Here is a 21,746-nt window from a genome sequence, read left to right on the forward strand (position 1 = left end):
CTCTCCCCATTGTCACTCTGCTATTAAAGTAACGTTTGACACATGGTAGGAGCTCAGTCAGGCTTCCCTGGTGGCTCAGATGGTAAAGACTCTGTCTGCAGCGTAAGAGACCAGAGTTCAATCCCTGGGTGGGGAAGATCCTCAGGAGAAGGCCCTGGCTACCCTCTCAAGAACCCAGTCAATATTACTTGAATGAAGAAACAATGAGGGCCCTTACAGAATATGCTGGTTTTACGGTTGAGAGTCTCAGCACACAACTTAGGGGATGTTTCTCTATGAGAACATTTACTGTGAGTCCAGCAAGATGGTGTCAGCTTTAAACTAACCCTCCCAAGGCAATGCCAGATTTCTACCCTCAGAAGCAAGATCCTTGTCTATGACACTTTGATTACAAGCTACATGGCCAAAATGGTTGGCCCAGTATCAGAAAACAGAATTAATCAGAACTCCCCACTCTCCATGCATTCCATATGACTGAGATGCTACTTGGGTACGTGTGAGAGTACGGGTGATATAAATACATGGATTTTAAACCCAGGCTGAATTTTGTGGAAAAGTTAGGGTTTGTGTTAAATTCCATCACTGCTGTATTGCATGTGTCAAATAATATAGGTAAATATTTTACTATTGACATACTTTTCTGGAAGTATCCCAGACAGTAAAGAAGCTGCCTATAGTGCAGGAAACCTGGGTTCCTTCTCTGGGTTGGGAAGGTGCCCCTGGAGAAGGGAATGACTGCCCACTCCAGTATTCTTGCTTGAAGAATTCCATGGACAGAGACTAGAATCCATGGGGTCGCAGAGTCGGACATGACTGAGCCACGAACACTTTCATTTTCTGGGGGTGTGTGTGTGATATACTTGGGTACGTGTGTGAGAGTGCAGGTGATATAAATACATGTATTTTAAACCCAGGCTGAAATTTGTGGAAAAGTTAAGATTTGTGTTAAGTTCCTTCATTGCTCTATTGCATGTTATGAATGACAGTATCAAATAATACAGGTAAATGCTTTACTATATTGACATGCTTTTCTGGAAGTATCCCTGAGAAACCTGTTTCTTTTCCCAGTGAAAGAGATAATATAGTCCAACCTGATAGTGGAACGTGACATGAGACAGGGGCATACGTTCTTAACAAATAAAGTCATTAAAACTTTCAGTTTAAACTTCAGCTCATTTGTTCCAGGCAGTGCCCCTGGGGCTCCTGTTTGAACAGCACACAGCAAGGTTAGATTTAGGAGGCACATTTTTCATTAGCTTCTTTTAAAAAATGCCTGAAGTCAAATCCCTTGAAGGACTCTCCTCTCCCAGAATCATTGCTGCTCTGTTGGGTAGGTGAGATGGATGATTAACGTACAAGGAAGCCACAGACTGAAAGCAGCTGAGAAATGGAAATTTTAAAGATAAAGCAATGAACATGCCTGAAAAATCTATACAGGGTAGAAATGAGGGGATGGAGAATTAGAAATAGAATTTCAGCTGCCGTTTCATGTCTGGGTATTAGAGTCCGATTTGGTGAATCGGATGGGAGAAAATAATAAATGTCTTTTTGGCTTTTAAAAGAAGTATCTCACAGAAATTTAAATAAGTATCTGAACAGAAAAGTGCTTGGATTGGAGGAGTTTCTTCCAAGATTATTTTTTGGTTTGTTTTCTTTTTAAGTAGAACTTAAAAGTCAAGTGAATAAATCTTAGGTGCACGTATGCATGGGCTTCCAAGGTAGCTCAGCCAGCAGTTAAAGAATCCACCTACCAATGCAGGAGATTCGGGTTCAATCGCTGGGTTGAGAAGATCCCCTGGAGAAGGAAATGGTAGCCCACACTAGTATTCTTGCCTGGAGAATCCTCATGGACAGAGGAGCTTGGCAGGCTACAGTCCATGGGGTCTCAAAGAGTCGGATACGACTGAGCACACACACACATGCACATACGTATGTATGTAACTGTTTAACTTCCCAGATCAAGATTCAGCACTTTTCTAGCTCTCCAGAAGATTCATTCTTATCCCCTCCTAGCCAGCTACCCGCCCTGCCAACAAAAAAAAGGTGGCCAGTGTTCTGAGCTCCGTCATCACAGATTCCTTTTGCTGCCTGTAACCTCTTGGGAGTGGAGTCATTCGGGATGTGCTTTTATGTCTCAGCTGCTTCTCTGAAACCCAGAGATGTAGTGTGTGGAACATCCTCACTGCATGGTTACTTATCTCTTTTATTTTCATAAAATCAGTAAAGAAGGCAGAAGTACAGTTAGAAGGAGAGAGGGAAATGAATGTGTTGGAGGGGATGGGGTCATAAACCATTTGTATTCACTTTAAAATGCCCCTGCTTCTCCCTGAGTGATTAAAGTTCAAGTTTATCATGATGTGGGCCTCCATATATCAAGAAAAATTCAAACAAGGTTTACTGCGCTGTCCTGTCCAACGTGACAGCCACTAGCCACACTTGACCTAGTGTTAGTTGCTCAGTTGTGTCCGACTTTTGTGACCCCATGGACTGCAGCCCACCAGGCTCCTCTGTCCGTGGAATTCTCCAGACAAGAATACTGGAGTCGGTTGCCTCCAGTGTTGCCTCCAACACTTGACCTACCTACATTACATTTAAACTCGTTAAAATGCATTAAAATTACAAATTCGGTTCCTCAGTCGCACTAGCCACATTTCAGGTCCTCAAATGGCCACACATGGCTCATGGCCACCCTACTAAATGGTGAAGATGTGGAACATTGTCTCCATTCTTGCAGAAAGTTCTGTCAGACAGCTGCTTAGAAAACTGGCTGTGAGTTTCCTTCCTCTTCTTCTTCCCCCTTTTCCCATCATAGTAATATTATGGTGGGTTTATTTATATTTTCATTGTAAATTGCCATTTAATTCTGTGGTCCTCAGACCATCATCTCCAAGCTTCCATTTCCTGCACTTTCCCTCCATACTTGGAAAGAAAACAAGTAGGGGAATTCTCACAGCGTACTGAAATTTTACTAGAAATTTTAATTTCTAGAACGTATCACGTGGTCTCCTTCCTGCATCCCGCAGTGAGCTGACTTCTCATCCATCAGATTTCAGCTTAGACTGTCTCCAGGTAGTCTTCCCCACCTCTCCTCGCAGCCCCCAAGCCTGGATTACATGTCCTTGTAGTTAAAATGGCCACAGTAACCTGGCTTCCCTCTGCTTATTGTAGTTGATTGTTTCCTGTCTCCTCTCTCCCATTGAACCAGCTTGCTGAGGCCAGGGACCAGCCTGTCCTGTTCCCCGGGGTATGTGCATCCTTAGGGACACTGCCTGAGACTGTGGAAGGAAGGAACAGTGGCTACAGGAGGAGGGGACCGTAACCAAGTAACTTAACATTAGGATGGGGTTCCTTCCACCAGCCCACCGCCCGGGCGAGTCTATTCCAGAGGGGGAATTATCAGAAACACCACCATTTTGGCCACTTTTCCAAGTACACCTCAGTGCCCTGAGCTGTTTCTCCAGCAGCGATGTTGGCGCATTCCAAACACTTGTGCTCTCTTCTGGTTAAAGTTCATGGTTTTCATCTCATCGGAAGTGATGTTGAAAGACACATACCAACTAATGAGATGATGCTGGGAAAGTGATTAAAGATGGGAACGTGGAGCTGAAGCATGGTGATAATAGGATAGAAAGTTTTTGCTGTGTCTGTCTGCAGGCAGCTGTTCTGGGTATCACAGGCCAAATCTCACCAGCCCAAATGACCTATGGGAAGGTGGCTGTATCCAGGAAAGGTAGGAAGCAGAGTAAGTAACAGAAGTCCGAGCTCAGTCTAGCTTTAAAGATGAATTTGTCTTCCCGAGTATCAGGAAACTTAGAGATTGGAGACTCAGAGTTGGTGGATTCGGTGTCTCAACAGTGCCAGGGAGGATCCAGCTCAGCCAGCCTGGATGTTGGCTTCGTTCTTAGGCTGGTAGGGAAGTGGCTGCTGCAGGCAGGTGCAGACATCGTATCTGAGACCTCAGGGTTCAGTTAAAGAAGAGAGAGCGCCAGTTCTGGTCACTAGCGAGGGGAGGAGGTGGCCACGGCTGAGTCAGCTGGAGCACCTGGAATCAGTGCAACAGATCTGAGTGTCTCCCACAAGCGCTCAGACCAGCCAGCCCCAAACATGCCCCCCCTACCCCCAGCCTATGGATTTAAAAAGTCCTTTCAGCCTGCACCAATGTGGAAAGTACTGAGTGAAAACCCTCTATTCCATTAGCTGATAGCAGTTTATACCTTAGAAATGATCTAAGGGGATAAACACAGAACACAGAAAACTGCCAGGATGAGAAGAGAGCCTCAGAGAGGAGCTCACCAAAGACTAATTGTAACGCTTCAAGTCTTACTGGAAGCAACGGGAACCTACTGTATAGCACAGGAAACTGGCCTCAATATTTTATAATAGCCTATAAGGAGAAAGAATCTGAAAAGATAAGTGTGTGTGTGTGTGTGTGTGTGTGTGTGTGTGTGCTCAGTCCTGTCCCACTCTGTGACCCCATGAACTGTAGCCTGCCAGGCCCCTCTGTCCATGAAATCTTCCAGGCAAGATTATTGGAACAGGTTGCCATTTCCTTCTCCAAGGGATCTTCCAGACCCAGGAACCGAACTGGCATCTTCTACATCTCCTGCATTGGCAGGCAGATTCTTTATCACTGTGGCACCTGAGAAGACCAGATATATACACATATACATATATATGTGTATGTGTACATACATATGTGAAATGAAAGTGTTAGTTGCTCAGTATGACCCCATGGACTATAACCCGCCAGGCTCCTCTGTCCACGGGGATTCTTCAGGCAGGAACACTGGAGTGGGTATCCATTCCCTTCTCTAGGGGATCTTCCAGACCCAGGGATAGAACCTAGGTCTCCAGCGTTGCAGAGAGATTCCTGGTGGTCGGAGCCAGCAGGGAAGCTGTCTAAATATAGATATAGATATGTATAGCTGAATCATTTTGCTGGGCACCTGAAACTTAACACAACATTGTTACATCCACTATATTTCAATTAAAAAAAAAGGGGGGGGGCACTTCTCTGGTGGTCCAGTGGCGAAGAGTCTGTGCTCCCAATGCAGGGACACAGGTTTGATCCTTGGTCAGGAAACTAGGAGAAAGGGATGACTGAGGACGAGATGGTTGAATGGCATCACCACTCAATGAACATGAGTTTGAGCATATCTGGGAGGTGGTGAAGGACAGCGAAGCCTGGTATGCTGCAGTCACAAAGTCACGGGGTTGCAAAGAGTCAGACACAACTGAGTGACTAACAACAGCAGGGAACTAGATGCTGAAGCCGCCACAGAGATAGAAGATCCCGTGTGCTGCCAGATCTGGCAGAGACAAATCAATTAAAAAAAAAATAAGTCTTACTAGTCTGCCTGAGCCCACCCATTAGGAAACTTCCTCCTTGTCCTAAAGGGTTAATCTCCCACTTCCCATCCTCCCCTCCCACAAGGAAACACTGGTTTCATTTTAAATTTAGCAATATCCATACATATATGATTTTCAGTGTACATGGTATATATTCTGAGAAATCTGGATTCCTTCAACCAATCAGTTACGCTTTCTTTTTTCCTTCTTCTCCGTAGACCTGGCAGTGTTAGAGCTGTGCTGAGTGAGGTCACAGTCTAACTACAGTATTAACCCTGCAAATCTGTTCATTTTTACCCCAGCACCCTGAGGCAGGGTATGGAATGTGTCCAATTGAAAAACTGTTACAGACGCTGCAGTGCTGTGATGGGCTGAATTGTAACGGAGACTGGTGTGTGTGTGTGTAATTGTAACAGACTGGGATGTGTGTGTGTGTGTGTGTGTGTGTGTGTGTGTGTGTGTGTGTATCTTTAGCCAAGAGATCATTTTCTAAAAGGAAGTCGGGTAGTATGTAGCTCTTAAAAGTGCAGGTTACACGATTGTACTTTTAAAGGAAAAAACGCATTTTCTGACACCCAGATTTTAAAATGCTGTTGAATATTTCCCAGACTTCACTGCTTTACATTTCCTACTGATGTGTGTCCTTGTTTTTTTAGTTCTTTTCCCCGTCCAGTAACTCTTTGACTTTTCTCTCTGTGTTGCAGTCATCCCTTGTGCTTTTAATATCTATATTGAGTTGTTAAAAATATACAGGAACATACAAAGAATGACACAGTGACCATCTACAAACCCACTTCCCCCAGTTTAAGAAATAAAGCATGAACTCTTTCTATGACTGTTCCAGGGCTCTGTTTAATTCAGCACGGAGAAAAGCACCACACAGATGGTCAACATTTTGCGTAAAAGCTCAATCACCACCCCATTCACAGTAGATGCGGAGTTCCAGAAGGAACGTGCATTCCCAGTCTTGCCTGGACATGTGGTTAATGCTAACTAGTCCAACAGTTGTGCCCCAGGTAACTCCTGAAGCTGTTTTGGATCCTAAAATCTAGGATGTTTTGCAAATTTACATTTCATCATGCTGGGCTTTATGCACAAAAACTAGATGACTTCCCATTTGTAATCTCCATCAAAGGCATTTCTCAAAATCCCTTTATTATGCCTTATCACTGACTCTGCCGCACATTGTTTGCAAACAATCTCTGGCTAAATTGTAAATCTACAAGCACCCTCGTGGCGATCGCCTGGCAGAATTCAGACATAAGTGCTGTTTGAGCTTTTTCCTAATTGTAGATTCTAAATATTTGACCCCCTTCTTTGAGTGCCAGAGACCTGACTTGACTTGTCTGTGGTTTGGGCTCGAATATGAAAGCGATCGACCATGTTTGGATGGTGTTTGAAATATATATATATTGTATCCATGGAAAGGATGGCAGATTTTATTTTCTCAAGAGTACAGTTTCTTCAGCACGTTCTCGTGCCATCATGTGATGTCCTCCTTCTGCTTCGTTTGTTTCCAGGATACCTTTGCCTGTGGGGCAGCACACTGTACCCCATGTGCCTCAGCCCCACCTTGGAAAATTATCTCTTCTATGAGCTCAGCATGCATGAGAGCAGCTGGCTCGTGGCTCCCAAGGACATACCTAATCTCTGGAGGGGACACACTTTTCAAGGTGTCCCCAGTTCCATAGTCTTCTGGTGAGAGAAGCAGGAACCCAGTGGGTAGATGTGGGTTATTTTTTTGTTTGTTTCATCTGTTGACTGATGAGTTTCTGGTACCTGTTTACAAGGTTGCTTTGAGTGTGTGAACTGATGGTTAGACCAGTCATGCCCCACGCCCCCTTTCTCCTGATTTGGAAAATAGAAATTGAAGAGACCGTTCCGCAGAACCAAAGGGCCGAAGGTCTGTATTTATCCCCAGCCCGTAGCAATAAGGTAGTTTTCCAAGAGAAGGCTATAGCATATGTATTTTATCTGGATGGAGACCATTTCAAGTATTGATTATCTTTTCATTTGTAGTGAATAGTAGTTCTCCACAAGCCATTAACCAATTGTTAAATGCAAGAATTCGTTAGTAAAATAAGCCATCACAGTGCGTGGTTCAATGTGAAACAAATATTAGTTCAGCTCCTTGATTCTGAGCATGGGAAGTTTTCCTTTTCTTTGTCACATATCTCGGGTTTTTTTCATATGCATGACGGTAAAAGCGAGAGCTTGCTGATTTTCCAGATTTTATTAGTGAACGAATATCAGCGCTAGTCACTGGCTTATTCTGTAGGAGGTATGCATTTCCTTTCTCTCCACTAAATAAAGCAAACATGTCTAAACTTGCTTCTCTCTCTGTAGGACAGTCGGCCCAATATGTCAAGACCTCTGATCACTAGATCTCCTGCATCTCCACTGAACAATCAAGGCATTCCTACTCCAGCACAGCTCACAAAATCCAACGCGCCCGTCCACATCGACGTGGGCGGCCACATGTACACCAGCAGCCTGGCCACCCTCACCAAATACCCCGAGTCAAGGTAATACAAGAGTGCATGTGTTTGATGAGCTAACTGTTCTTCCTTTGACCAGCTTTGCAGCGTGGCCTCACCGTGGCCAGGAGTAGGACGTGAAGGCATTGCGCACCCACCCCCCACCCCACCCCCCCGCCCCCAAACACTGCCCTGGGACACGAATGTAAATCTGTGAGTCAGGGTTTGATCCAGAGCTTAGCCGAGTGCGCGTGAGAGTGTCACCGAGGATGGAGTTCTGCGATAGTTCACTCCTCTGAGATCTTCACCTTTCTTAGCATAGTAAACAAAGGATGGTGATTTCTCCCCCTGACCTTTCTTCTGTTCTCTTCTGCTAAAACACACTTTCTTATCAAGTTTTAGAATTTTATAAGGGATCATTTGGCCCACCAACGTGTGAACTGGAAAAAAATCGAGACTCTTATCAGTAGGGCAGTATATTTAGAACACCTGGCAAAAGTCCAGAAAGATAATCTTGCTTGAAAAGAAATGAAGGGCAGTGGAACTGTAAGAGTGCAAGGCAGATAAGCAAATATAAAAAGGATGTGAAGGGGGGCGGCTGTCGTACAGACAGGCTCTGTACACCACTCTGAGGAGAGCTCCCCTCCTAAGTCCCCGTCCACCCATTTCTAAAGGAGTTCCAAGGAAACAATTTACTTTGCACCCCCAGACCCCACTGCTCCCACCTCCACCTCAGCCCATCTGGATCTGGGGGCTGTGGCAGAACCTATTAGGGAGTTTATCTTAGGCAGTCAGGCTGTTGAGTAGAGTAAGAGGCATGAGCTCACGTGGGCTGATGTCGGGATAAGGAGCTTTCCCTACCTGTTTCTGCTCAGATGAAATGGAAACAGAGCACTTGGGCTTCGGAAGCGCACTCATTGCAGGTTTTGAGCACCTCCTACAGTGTGACGTATCAGGTAACTTACAGCCTAAGGAGGGAGCACGGATGAAATCACGGTCATAACTGCACGAAGACGGCTCTTTCGTTTTTTGTTCGTCTCACTTCACTGTCTGATATTTTATGAAGGAATACGCCTGTGTGCCAAGTCGCTTCAGTCGTGTCTGCCTCTTTGTGACCTTATGGACTACAGCCCACCAGGCTCCTCTGTCCATGGGATGCTCCAGGCAAGAATACTGGAGTGAGTTGCCATGCCCTCCTCCAGGAGATCTTTCCGACCCAGGGATCGAACCTGTGTATCCTGTGTCTCCTGCACTGTAGGTGGATTACCACTGAGTCACCAGAGAAGCCCCAGTGGGATAATATATTGAGTCATAAGTTAATAATTGAGTTAAATAAAATATATCCAAATTGATTTCACCTGTTCCTTTTTACTCTTAATGTGGCTACCAGAAAATACAAAATTACACATGTGTCTCGCTCTTTATTACTGTTGGACAGTACTGAACTATATATTCAGAGATTCAAAAAGCATGTACATAATTGAACCTCTCCCTCCCCACACCTCCTGATACTTAACATATATCATAAATTGAGTATCTCTTTCTCCAACTTAATTAGAGAAGATACAGTGATCACCTTTTTTTCTCAGTCTTTCTCTGTGCTTCCTTGTCCCGTACAATGAGCCACAGTATCCTGGGAGCAACATCAAAAACAATTTGTGGTTCATTATTCCCAGGTTTGAAAGTTGACGCTCCCATTTAATAGTTATTTGGCCATGGATAGGTTCAGTTTCTAAACGCCTATCTTCTGTCTTGTGAAATAGAAACAAATATATATTCTTCCAAGGTTATTGGGAGGATTATATGTGATTACAGAAAGCATGCTGTGGCCCTGTGCCCAACACATAGTATTGCCTTTATACTTAATCCCCTGCCAAACCCAGCAATTGTTTCTTTTCAAACTGCCTTCCAAATTCCAAATATATCCCATTCCTTCATTTCCTAGACGACAGTAACAGCCTCACTTCTGGATTCTTGCCTGGATTCTTATAGGCTCAAAGGCGTCCTTGCCTGCATCTTCTGGTCCTTCATCTTTAATGTCCCCACCTGTTGCAGAACTGCTGAGCCATTCCAAGGAGATATTTTTAACCATTTGTCCAGACTTTTGGAAACAGGCCTTACAAGTAACTTCTGTTTCTGTTGCATACACCTAAAGCAGATGACACTGGTCAGAAGACAATGGTGTGGATGTTGAATTGGTCACTGTGTGTTGCTTTGCTTCCGCTTGGATTTGGGGCAGTGGGGCTTGGAAAGCAATTAAATGGTCATTTCAAAGCAGTAGTCAGTTTAATGGGACCGATCCCAGGAGGTGCTAGTGGTAAAGAATCCTCCTGACAATGCAAGAGATGTAAAAGACTCGGGTTCGATCCCTGGGTTGGGAAGATCCCCTAGAGGAGGAAATGGCTTTCTATAAATTCAAAGGTCCTGCAAGAGTCTTTACTTCATTTTGAAATATTGTAGGTGATTTTTTATTCTATTTCTATTTACTGTCTTCTGGACTAAAGATTACTTTTAGAACCGTGGTCCCCAACCTTTTTGGCACCAAGGACAGGTATCATGGAAAATAATTTTAACACAGACCGGGGTGATTCAAGCACATTACATTTATTCTGCACTTTATTTCTATTGTTATTACATCTGCTCTACCTCTGATCATCGGGCATTAGATCCCAGAGGTTGGGGACCCCTTCTTTAGAACATTGTCCCCAGAAAGTGGTAAATTGGACACAGGTAAACATTAGAAGCACCTGGAAAGCATTAAAAGACCGTCCAAGACCGCAGACCAATGAAATAAGAATCTCTGCAATTTTCCTAAGAGATCCTGATTTTTCACCATATGGCTCTATATGGTCCCTCAAGTGAATATAGGTCTCTTACTCAATGAATATTTTGATACTTTGTGCTGTATCATAATGGCCACTCCACCATTGAAAATACACCTTCATCTTCATTTCTTTAATTAGCAAGGTTCCCTGGTTACGCTGTATGCACTGATGTGCCCTATTTTTTTTTGGCTTACAAACCCTAAGTAAGGATTCAGTAAGAGAGTTGACTTTTACATTTTACAAGGTTAATTATTCACATTGTCATTCACTTTTATCATTGGGTGGTTTTTAGCTAACAGGACTGGACATAAGGGTTCAAATTAACTATAGTACTGCATATATCTGTGATTGGTCTGTCTTTACCAGTGTTTCATGTAAGATGCAAAACAGGTCTTTGGAGGTGTTTATGAGACAGAGGCTGATCCATACCACCTCAGTGACGAACACTGTTCCCTTTCAGGGGAACCTTGCCTGTGTCATTTCAGTCGTGTCTGACTCTTTGTGACCCCATGGACTGTAGCCCACCAGGCTCCTCTGTCCATGGGATTCTCCAGGCAAGAATACTGGCGTTGGTTGCCTATGCCTTCCTCCAGGGACCTTCCCACCCCAGGTATTGAACCTGAATCTCCTGCGATTCCTGCACTGCAGGTGGATTCTCTATTGTCTGAGCCACCTGGGAAGCCCTCAATGGGAGCCTCCAAGTCTCCAATTCTGTGCCGCTTTTTGGAATTGGAATCGCCAGGAAAACCACCCAGGTCAGATCTGTAATAATTTTACATCAAATAAGTGAACCAAAAATTAAAAAGAGTCAAGAAAAAATATTATCAGCATGAAAATATTTTAAATAGATATACAACGGAGATAGAACACATTTAACAGTTGGTTAGCTTGATTTCTAAGTTGTAAATCTCTAGACATACGGGAGGTGGACCTCACTGATACTCTTGCCATGTGCCCTGCATGGTTTAAGAACAGACCTGATTATATCTAACTCAGAAATCCAAGGTCCCCACTAACATCATTGGTAACAAAAATCTAGGTATCTGATTTGTCCTAAGTAAGTAATATTGGTAACAAATTACATGGCCTTTTTAAAACCTCCTAATGTTGACACTGAAATATCTACCTAGCCACACATGTCTGTGAAACTAAATAAATGTTCTAGGCAAGAATAGTGGAGTGGGTTGCCATTTCCTTTCCCAGGGGATCTTCCTGGCCCAGGGATCAAACCCAGGTCTCCTGCATTGCAGGCAGATTCTTTACCATCTGAGCCACCAGGGAAGCCCATGCTTTAAAACAGTGGTCCTCAATCTTTTTGTCACCAAGGACCAATTTTATGGAAGACAGTTTTTCCACGAACCAGGCCGGGGATGGGGGACGATGGTTTCAGGATGATTCAAATGCATTACATTTATTGTGCACTTTATTTCTATTATTACATCAGCTCCATCTCAGATCATCAGATATTAGATCCTGGAGGCTGGAATCCCTGCTTTAAACGAACACATAAATCTGAGTTCAGAGTTAGGTCTATTTCAGCTTTAATGGTCACCTCGAACAAAAATAATATTAACAGCAGTTATATTGATGACTTTTCTGATGTGGACTTCTTAAAACCGGGAAGTGGGCTGATAGAACTGATTAACCAAACCTATCGGTTGGCAGTGAGGCAAGGCCTAGCTAGAAGAGCTGCTAACCTAGAAGTGAAAGACAAGATCTCATGTTACAATCCCCTGAGCCATCCTATCTGTGTGTTTCACAGAGCTTTTGTATCTTTTAAACCAAGTATATGAGTTAACTCCCACATAAGATTATGCTGAATCAGTCTCTTCTGAATAGCCACAGTTACTAAGCATACTGGCGTATGTAGCTAATTGCAAAACCCAAGAGACTCAGCTTTCAGCCTTGCGGTCGACACCCATGGCCACCCAAGGGGTGTGTGTATCTGGTGCTTTAGGATGGCAGTGCCAGGCGTGTGTGCCTTGCCAGCAGAGAGCTGGCTCTGGCAGGCTTCACCCCCAACATGCTGGCCATTCCCAGGCACGTCACCTGGAGCTGCACTGAAGTGCTTCCCAGTGACTTGGGTTCAGTCCCTTGGTCGGGAAGATCCCCTGGAGAGGGAAGTGGCTACCCACTCCAGTATTCTTGCCTGGAGAATCCCATGGACCAGAGGAGCCTGGCGGGCTATGGTCCATGGGGTGGCAAAGAGTCGGACACGACTGAGAGGCTGAAACAACAGCAGCATCCCTGAAGGGAAAGTTGGGCACGTGCGTCATTAAGAGGTTGGTCCGCAGTTTCAGGACAACTGAATTCTCATGTGTGGATTTCCCAGTACCTTCTGTGTGCCAGCCTCGGGACTTTTCTGTAATCCTGTGTCAGGGCTGGGGGTTCTGTGCTCTGACCATGACGTCGACAGTCCCAGTTCACACTGCGGTCCCTAGACACACAGTGGTCCCCAGGTATCATCTCACAGGCTCTCGCTTCAGGATCTCAACAAAAGTGCCCCCAAATTAATGCACCCTGTTTCGCAAACTGTTCCCTAAACGTTCATTTGGAATTACTGCATGGCACTGAATATAACTCAGATGGTAAAGAATCTGCCTGCAATGTGGGAGACCCAGATTCGATCCCTGGGTGGGGAAGATCCCCTGGAGAAGGGAAAGGCTACCCACTCCAGTATTCTGGCCTGGAGAATACTGGTCGCAAGGAGTCGGACACGACTGAGTGACTCTCACTTCACTTCACTTCAAATGGAAAGAGACAGCTCCTGGGGAAATGCCTGTGGACCTTCACACAGTGAGGACAGTCTCATGGTGAGCACTTCTGATTGGCGAGATTGGTTGATCTTTACAAAAAAACTAAAAGAAGGGACTTCCCCAGTGGTCCAGAGGTTGAGAATCCTCCTTGCAATGCAGCAGACTTGAGTCTGATCCCTGGTCGGGGAACTAGGATCCTGCCTGCCGTGGAGACCCTCATACTTAGGCAACTGCTGAGACCACGTGCAGCAACTAAGACCTGATATAGTCAAAAATAAATAAACATACTTAAAAAAAAAAAAAAGAAAAGGAGCTTAGTTTATGGGGTGACTCAAAAGGAGGAAAAGCACCTGGCCAATGAACAATGGAAAGACTCTGAAGGATAATAAGGGGAATTTTTCTCTTCTCTGTTTCTTTTTTTCATCTTACAATATTGCTTTTCCAAAACTGCTCCTCAGTTATATAGGCAAAGAATAAATAAAACCAGCTTCAAAAGACTATTTTTTGTTTGTTTTTCAAACACGATGAAGCTGGATTTTATGTTTAGGGCTGAAAAGCCAGCTTCAGTAACTTAGGCTAGCAGATTCAGCCAAGTTGCTTTGCCACTGGGAGCAACATAGGCCCAAGTTTTAAAGTAATCTAGCTCATCAAGTCTTACCTTAGAGCATTATTCGAAGAAAAGTGCAGCCAAATTACAGGCACTGGCCTGTAGTTTTCCCTGTCATATTTTATTCGTTCCACAGATTTATTCTGTGTTCTCTGTCAACTGTGGCATACACTGGCCAACAAAAGTCCTTGCCCTCTCGTCGTTTACATGGGAGTGGGGTGGGAGACAGACAATAAACAAGTACACAATCAAATAATATTTGAGATGGTAATAAGTAAGAAGAAAAATAAAACAAGGTAAATAGCCTTGGGATGTAGTTTGCTTCCTATGCTAAGTCTGCAAATAATTTTATCCTGTGGTCTCTTTCTTCAGGATACATCTTCATTTGTTCATCTACATTTTTCAAGACAAAATCTAGGTTACATTTCAGGGTTGATGAAGAAGCAGATTGTTGTGACTTTGGTATCACAGATCACCCTTGATCTGTGATCAACAGCCTGTCTTTTTTTTTTTTTAAGTTTAAGTAATTGTATTTTTTATTTATTAATTTGTTTGGCTGCACTAAGTCTTCAGTGTTGCACACAAGCGTTCTCTAGTTGCAGCGAGCAGGGGCTACGCTCTAGTTCTGGTGCACGGGCATCTCACTGTGGTGTCTTCTCTTGCTGTGAAGCACCAGCTCTAGGGCTCCAGGACTTCAGTAGTTGTGGCACTCGGGCTTAGCTGCCCCGTGGCATGTGGAATCTCCCCGGACCAGGGATCGAAGCCCTGTCCCCTGCATTAGCAGGCAGATTCTTTACCACTGGACCACCAGGGAAGTCCCAGTGGCCTGTTCTGCATCCTGTGATTCACCTTCTATTATCTAACGTGTGGCAGATACACACGTTCACCCTTCATCTCAGTGGGGGAAGTTCAGGGTCATGTCTGTTGTCAGGGCCATGGGTACGGAACAGCTCCAGCCCCGTCCATCATGTCCAGATTACCTTGCTAGTTATATTAACCATAATGCTGTTTCTGGTACATTTTCTATATTTTTGCATCTGGTGGTGACTGAAGTTTTATTTGGTGTTAACCGAAGTAGAGAGTTAACAGATGTTCAAAATAAACGTGGGTAGAAGGCCCTTGGAGGCAAATAATAACAAGGCTCCCTTAGCCCGATCCTTAGACACAGAAGAAGGGGCACACTGCCTTGCCCCCGCAGATGGAGCCAGAGCCCTTGATGGCAGAGCAGTGACAATGGGCGGGGAGTAACACCGCGTGTTTAGAGTGAAACAACTCAGGACAGGACTGTGAGCCCCATCTCAGTTTTTATTAACTTCTCACTTGCCAAGCACTCAGCCTCGACTTAGATAGAAAGCTCCTCGGAAAGCTCCTTCTAACTTGGTTCTCACCCTTGAATCCTTGGTACCTAGCTAGTATCAGGCCAGCCACAGTGGACATTCAAGACTTTGCTTAATATGTGAATTAATTATTGGGTAAAATACTGTACCCAGAGGCCAGAGCTTCAAAACAATGAAGGTCGAATAATCAAGTGAAGCTTTTCGAAATAGAAAATTACATTTAAAGCTGGCCTGGGTTCATTACCTCCACCATTCCATGTGCCACCGTAACATTATAGGAGGGCCTGTTATTGACTTCATTTAACAGATAAGAACACACAGCTCCACAAGGCTCAGCAGTGTGTTCACCCTTATTCAGCAAATGGCGGAAGGACCAGGATTCCGGCTCCCTCTGGCTCCAGGACATTGGTCTTTTATTCTTTTAAAGTCATGCGCTAAAGAATTGATGATTTTGAATTGCAGTGCTGGAGAAGACTCTTGAGAGTCCCTTGGACTGCAAGGAGTTCAAACCGGACGATCCTAAAGGAAATCTGCCCTGAATGTTCATTGGAAGGACTGATGCTGAAGCTCCAATACTTTGGCCACCTGATGTGAAGAGCTGACCCACTGGAAAAGACCCAAGACCCAGGCTGAAAAAGCCTGGCATGCTGTAGGCCATGGGGTCACAAAGAGTTGGACACGACTTAGCTACTGAATAACAATAACAACACAACAGAGCCATGCTTCTCAACCTTAGTGGCATGTTAGAATCAGCTGAGACTTGAAAAAGAAAACCTCATCCTGCCCACAAAAATTCTGATTGCATTGGCCTTGAGCAAGGCCTGGGCTTGGGATTTGCTAATATTTCCCACCTTCAGCCAGGCAATCCATCTTTCTACCTTCTGGGACTGTGTTCTAAAGGCAGGCTTTGGACAAGGGAGCAGGTCATCTACAATATCTCAAGCTCCTTTATTCTCAAATGGCCTACACCCAGCATTAGCTGGGTCAGCCCTGGGGCATGTGGGACCCCTGGGTGCCGGAGCTCCCATTGGGTCTCCTGCCGTGAGCATGTGGCCCAGGGTTGTCCAAATACCGTGCCATCCATTTCTGTGTGTCATGACTTGAAAAAGTCTGAAAAGCACCACCTTAGATGGGATAGAGGGATAAATGAGTCGTGTTCTTCTTTGCCGCTGGGTTTCAGGAGGCTCTTTTTTCCATGCCCCATGTCCAGCACACACACCCTTCCCACAGCAAGGGACAAAGTTGGCCTTGGACCAGTGACCTTGCCACCTGCTGATGGCTGCTGGGTTGCACCTGTGAAGAGAAATCCATTAGGAAAACTTTCAGGGACAAGCTTTGGCCCCAGCATGCTGTGCCCAGGGGGAGGAATGGTCTAGGGAATGCCAGGACAGGTAAAGCTGCTCATCGGGTTAGGGGTCTCTAAGCCCACTGATGCATTACTCACCACCTCTCTGCTGGGTTCCTCCTTTTCTGTTGCTGATAAAGCAGTGAACCTGAGTGCAAGAAGCTACAGACTATCTCACATTCACACCCCTGTGCAAAACACACGTGCATGCACCCATCAGAAACATCATTTTAAAGATTTTTAAAATGTGTTTCTAAAACATGCCCCCTAAGCTTACACTTCAGGTTTTAAGCCAAATAATAGGTCTACCAGTAGTCTTCAGCAACTTGCACTGTGCCTGGCAATGCTGGGTAAATATTTGTTGAATGAGTTTTGCTTTGTTGAGTGGCATGAGTTTTGCTCTGACCTGGAGCAGCTTAACCATCTCAGGGCTGCTTCAGCTCAACCACATTTTGAATCATCACATGCTACAGTGATGTCAGATCTTAGCTGCAGGCCTAGTCCAATCTGGGCAGCAAAGATTAACATCCCATTCTCTTCAAAGCAGAGCCTAGAAAGGGATTTTCTAGTCTAATTACCCTGAATCAAAAAAGGAAGGAGAAGGGAATCCATCAGTCTGGTCATAACCCAGACACCCATGAACCAGATGAACAGAAGGGTGACACCTACCTTCAGAATGTTTTCCTCCAACTGATAACTTCCTCCCTGACCCTCTCAGATCAGGGTCATCTCCAGATGCTTGAAAAAAAAAAATGGTGCAGTTTCCTCAGCTCCGCTCATCTGTATCCCAGGATGTGAGGGAAATGAGCAGTTTCCATTGACATCCAGGTGATCCACCTACATCTCAGAGTTTGAGCCCCAGATCTGCAGAGAAGGACTATAAAACATGAACGCATCCACCTGCGGCCCCATGGAAATGGTGGTGACATGGCCAGGGACACGTTGTTAGTGTGAGGATTTTCTTACTGATTCATTCTTGATTCTCAGCACTTCAGATTATAATACGGACTGGGCTCATTTTGATCGGTCACAATGAATAGTGTCATTAAGCAACACCAATGTCATTTTTGCTCTGTTTATAATCGTATGTTCATATTTCCTAAAGAAAATACTTCTATAATAAACTATATATTCTATTTACTTATTTGAAAAAGTTAATTAGTAGGTATTTCACAGAAGATTCCGGTCATCTCGTCCAAGGTTAATGTGAAAAATATGCTCCACTTTACGGTGTTGTTGAGAACAATCCCATTAAAAGGGCTTTAAATTACCAATGTTATTTTATACAATCCAGCTCACAAATCTTCCACGACTTTGGTTCCTCAAACCCTGTAGTTTCTATTGGTTACATAATTCTGATTCTGGTTGAGTGCTTTGAGAGCTTTTTCATGGCAAAGGAGAACCAACATTAATTTTAGGTGAATTTCCAAAAGACAGACTACATTTTGGCTCCATGGGGAGCTTTGTGAGTAGACTATTACACCCCACAGCTTGTGTCTACCATATCGGTCTTGATACCATCTTCCCAAATTGCCGTGGTCTACAGAGAGTTGAAACCTCTCTGTATCTCCGTGTATCAGAACACAGCAAGGTGTGTATGCTATGTGTATTCTTAGCAGGAATAAACAATGTATAAGTCATTCTAAAGTTGAAGGATCTTTTTTTACGAAGCCAATGCAGAAACTAAACTTTTCCCCCCTTCCAAAGAGAAGCATTTATTCAAAACAAAAACACATGGTGTTACAATTTGCATGTAAACTCTGAGGAGTTAAAAAAGAATTTGAAAGTCACACTGAAGGATCCCTTATGGGTCCACTGGACACCCACATGCCCTCGGCCAAAGCCTGAGCTGTGGTGCTAGATGCGTCCATTTCCATGTCTGGCAATTCTGCTATTGGTATATAAATAACTGATATTAAAATGCCATTTCTTTTCATTAGAAATGTAGAAATGTAATTCATCATTGTCTCAAATGGATGAATTATCAATATTCTGCTTCCAAATGATAATTCTCGAGGTGCCTGGAGATAGAAAGTTGTGACAATCTGTCTCCAAAGCAGCAAGCTGAAGTGGGTACCTAAGGCTTTACGTGTGGCTTCCGAATGTGCCCAGGGTGGTCCTGGTGGGAGGATGAAGGATATGAGAGGTGGCGGGGGATGGGAAGTCAGCAGTGCTCTGATGCGCATATGCTTTTCATGTAGTCTTATTCCCAAGGCAGACACCCAGAAGTTCCAACTGGGCGGCAATTCCGTTTGCCAAAAAAAAAAAAAAAAATTTGGTCCCACAGATGTAACAGGTTTTTGCTGGGCTGTCTGAATCTAACCAAGACACAGCATCAGTAGAAATGACACCATCACTCGGATGGTGATGGACGTTCTCCTGCTACCACATAAACGCCCTGTGTCGGTTTGCTTAGTAATGACCTCACTGTTTATCTTTTTCGGTGGTAATGATTATTTTTACTCCTGTGCAACTTCTCTTATTGTGTTCCCCATATTCAGAAGATAAATGACAACTGTGCACATCAGCTAACCGCCACTTTCAAACAGTGGCCTACCTCGCCTGGCTCAGAGGGCTTTGTAACTGAGAGGTGAATCTCAACTCGCCCAAACCTGTCTCGATGCTTTGAACCAAACGTGCTTCAGAGCCCCCACCTGGCCTCATGAGGGCTTGGCTAGGCCCCAGCCAACCCTCCGAAAATTGACTTTAAAAAAAACACAGCTTAGGAGGCCCTGAGGGCTTCAGACCTTACCTCAGAAATGAAACTTACAGTCTCGAAGTGGTACAAAACAGTCAATGTCAAAGAAAAAAAGAAGGATTTTTTTTTTCTATTCACTGTGAAATAATACTTATTCATTTAGTCTAGTGACAATAAAAGATTTCAAAGGCAAATGCAGACTACTTAAAAGGTAAAGAAATTTTATAATCTGTTATAAAAAGCAGATCACTAATACGACATTGTAAATCAACTATACCTCAGTAAAAAGGGGAAAAAATCAGATCAATAGTCCAAGAAAAGTTTGTCCTCTTGACAGAGAGAAAACCAAATTCTAACTTTGTACCACCTTACATATTAAAATGCGTTCCAATCTTAACCAGTTCTGACCACATATAAAGCTCCTTTATCAAGGGTTTTTCTTTTTCCATAAAACTTCTACAGATTCTCCTCACCTTCAGATTTTTTCCTTTTCTCATTTTCTCTTTTTTTCACCTCCTGGGAAAAAAAAAAAGGAAGGATATACATTTAAGTGTATCTTGCTAACCCATAATCTTAGGGACCCTGAGGAAGGTACTTCATCACAACATAATCATTTTGATGACACTTTGCAAAAGGAATAAGGTGGCGTGAAGGATGGAATTTGGAGAAGATTGCTGGACATGTTTAGTGAAAGTGTTAGTCACTCAGTCACATCTGACTCTTTGAGACCCCATGGAGTGTAGCCCGCCAGGCTCCTCTGCCCATGGACTTTCCCAGGCAAGAATACTGGAATGGATAGCCATTTCCTTCTCCGGGGGATCTTCCCCACTCAGGGATGGAACCCAGGTCTACTGCATTACAGGCAGATTCTTTACTATCTAATCCATGTTAAAATGGACTAGAATAAGGTTATAACAGCCTAGTGGATTTAGGGAGCTGTGAGCAGTGCTATTGGCGCTCTGGTCTCCACTCTGGCAGCCAATCTATGATGATTACAAAAACCCAGCAATCATGATACAGTTTGTATTTCCAAGTACACATCCTGCCAGGCTCTTAAAGAACACATTTGTAACACTTCATGTAGATTTTTAAAACTTCGAGAAAGTCGTTATTTGTAAAAAGAAGCTTTGGTTTTAGTGCACTTTCCCTCAAGACTGGAAAGTAAAAAGTTATGGGAGCAACAGATATGGGAAACAGTGGTATCAAGTGACTTCTGCAGTTTGTCCCATTTATATGATCACAGTAAGGAAGAGGAAACATGAGAAAATCTTGTCATTAGCAGGGAGACTTTTTTTTCTTTAAATGTGTTGTAGGTCAGGGCTTGGTTCTGGTTTTTGTTGGAAGGGATGAGGAGAAACATCGGTAGATACACCCACCGCCCAGCGAGTCTATAGACCGGCTTGGTGCCTTTGGGTAAATTCTTAAACCGTGATAAACCAAGCCTGAGTCCCAGAAGGGTGTGGACGGTTGCACAAGACACACCTATGACAACGCATTGTTGATCCTGGTGCAGCCAAAGGCAGGAGCTGTCAGTAAGCACCCTCCTTATTTCTCAATCCCCCACACCCGAGAATGTTGTCTTTGAATCATGAGCTGATAAAAACTTCATATTTTTCACATGTCACTTTTGATTTGGTGACTGTGTAAATAATCTTGCGACATATATTCAAAATCTTAAGCCTCTCAGAGTACAAAGCTAACCAGGCACATCATCCTTCATGATTTGAAGAGATAATTGAACGGTGTTTTCAACAAAGGGGTGGTATGGATATTTTATATATTCTTTAAAACGTTTAGATGCTTTTGAAGCTGTGTAAATATGACTCTTGTCCGATTAGCAGCTTTCTTTCCTTCTTAGCTTCTGAGGTGGTATAACTCACAGTCCTGGGGCTAAATCTCCTCCCTTTTGGCTTTGTCAGCTTGAAGCCTAGTTTGTGAAAGTGTTTTTAAGCCTCCTCGTCACTCTGAAGTCATACAGTGACAGAATAATTCATTTTCATTCATCTAACCACCTTTCAATCCTCCTGAGTTTTTGAATGATACTCTGTAATAAGACCTTTACAGTGTCAGTAATGGCTCTGCGCGCGCGCGCGTGTGTGTGTGTGTGTGTGTGTGTGTGTGTGTGTGTGTGTAGAAGCAGGAAAGGGATACAAAGGAGTCAGTATAGATTCACTTACTTTCTTCCATACATCTTCCTTTAAGTTTTCACATAGCATTTACATAGTCTTTAGGTAAATTGTATTTTTCTTCTTTCTCTTTTGTTTTATCAAGCACTGTGTGAGCCTCTGGTTTTTCACATTTAGGTACTATGCAAAATATGTAAATACTTTGTTGTAAACTGCTGTTTTGCTG

At 43.9% G+C, this 21,746-nt stretch overlaps 1 protein-coding gene across 3 annotated transcripts in view; it reads left to right on the plus strand.

Annotated features, from left to right (window-relative positions):
• KCTD1 (potassium channel tetramerization domain containing 1) overlaps positions 1-21,746 on the plus strand; it is a 213,243-nt gene that overhangs the window by 156,525 nt on the left and 34,972 nt on the right. For all 3 annotated transcript variants that reach the window (XM_043443783.1, XM_043443784.1, XM_043443782.1), the window contains exon 2: positions 7,696-7,874. In XM_043443783.1, the coding sequence (XP_043299718.1) occupies positions 7,696-7,874 (179 nt within the window). The remainder of the gene's footprint in view (positions 1-7,695; positions 7,875-21,746) is intronic.

Source organism: Cervus canadensis, chromosome 23 (assembly GCF_019320065.1).
Source record: "Cervus canadensis isolate Bull #8, Minnesota chromosome 23, ASM1932006v1, whole genome shotgun sequence".
NCBI classification, from domain to species: domain Eukaryota; kingdom Metazoa; phylum Chordata; class Mammalia; order Artiodactyla; family Cervidae; genus Cervus; species Cervus canadensis.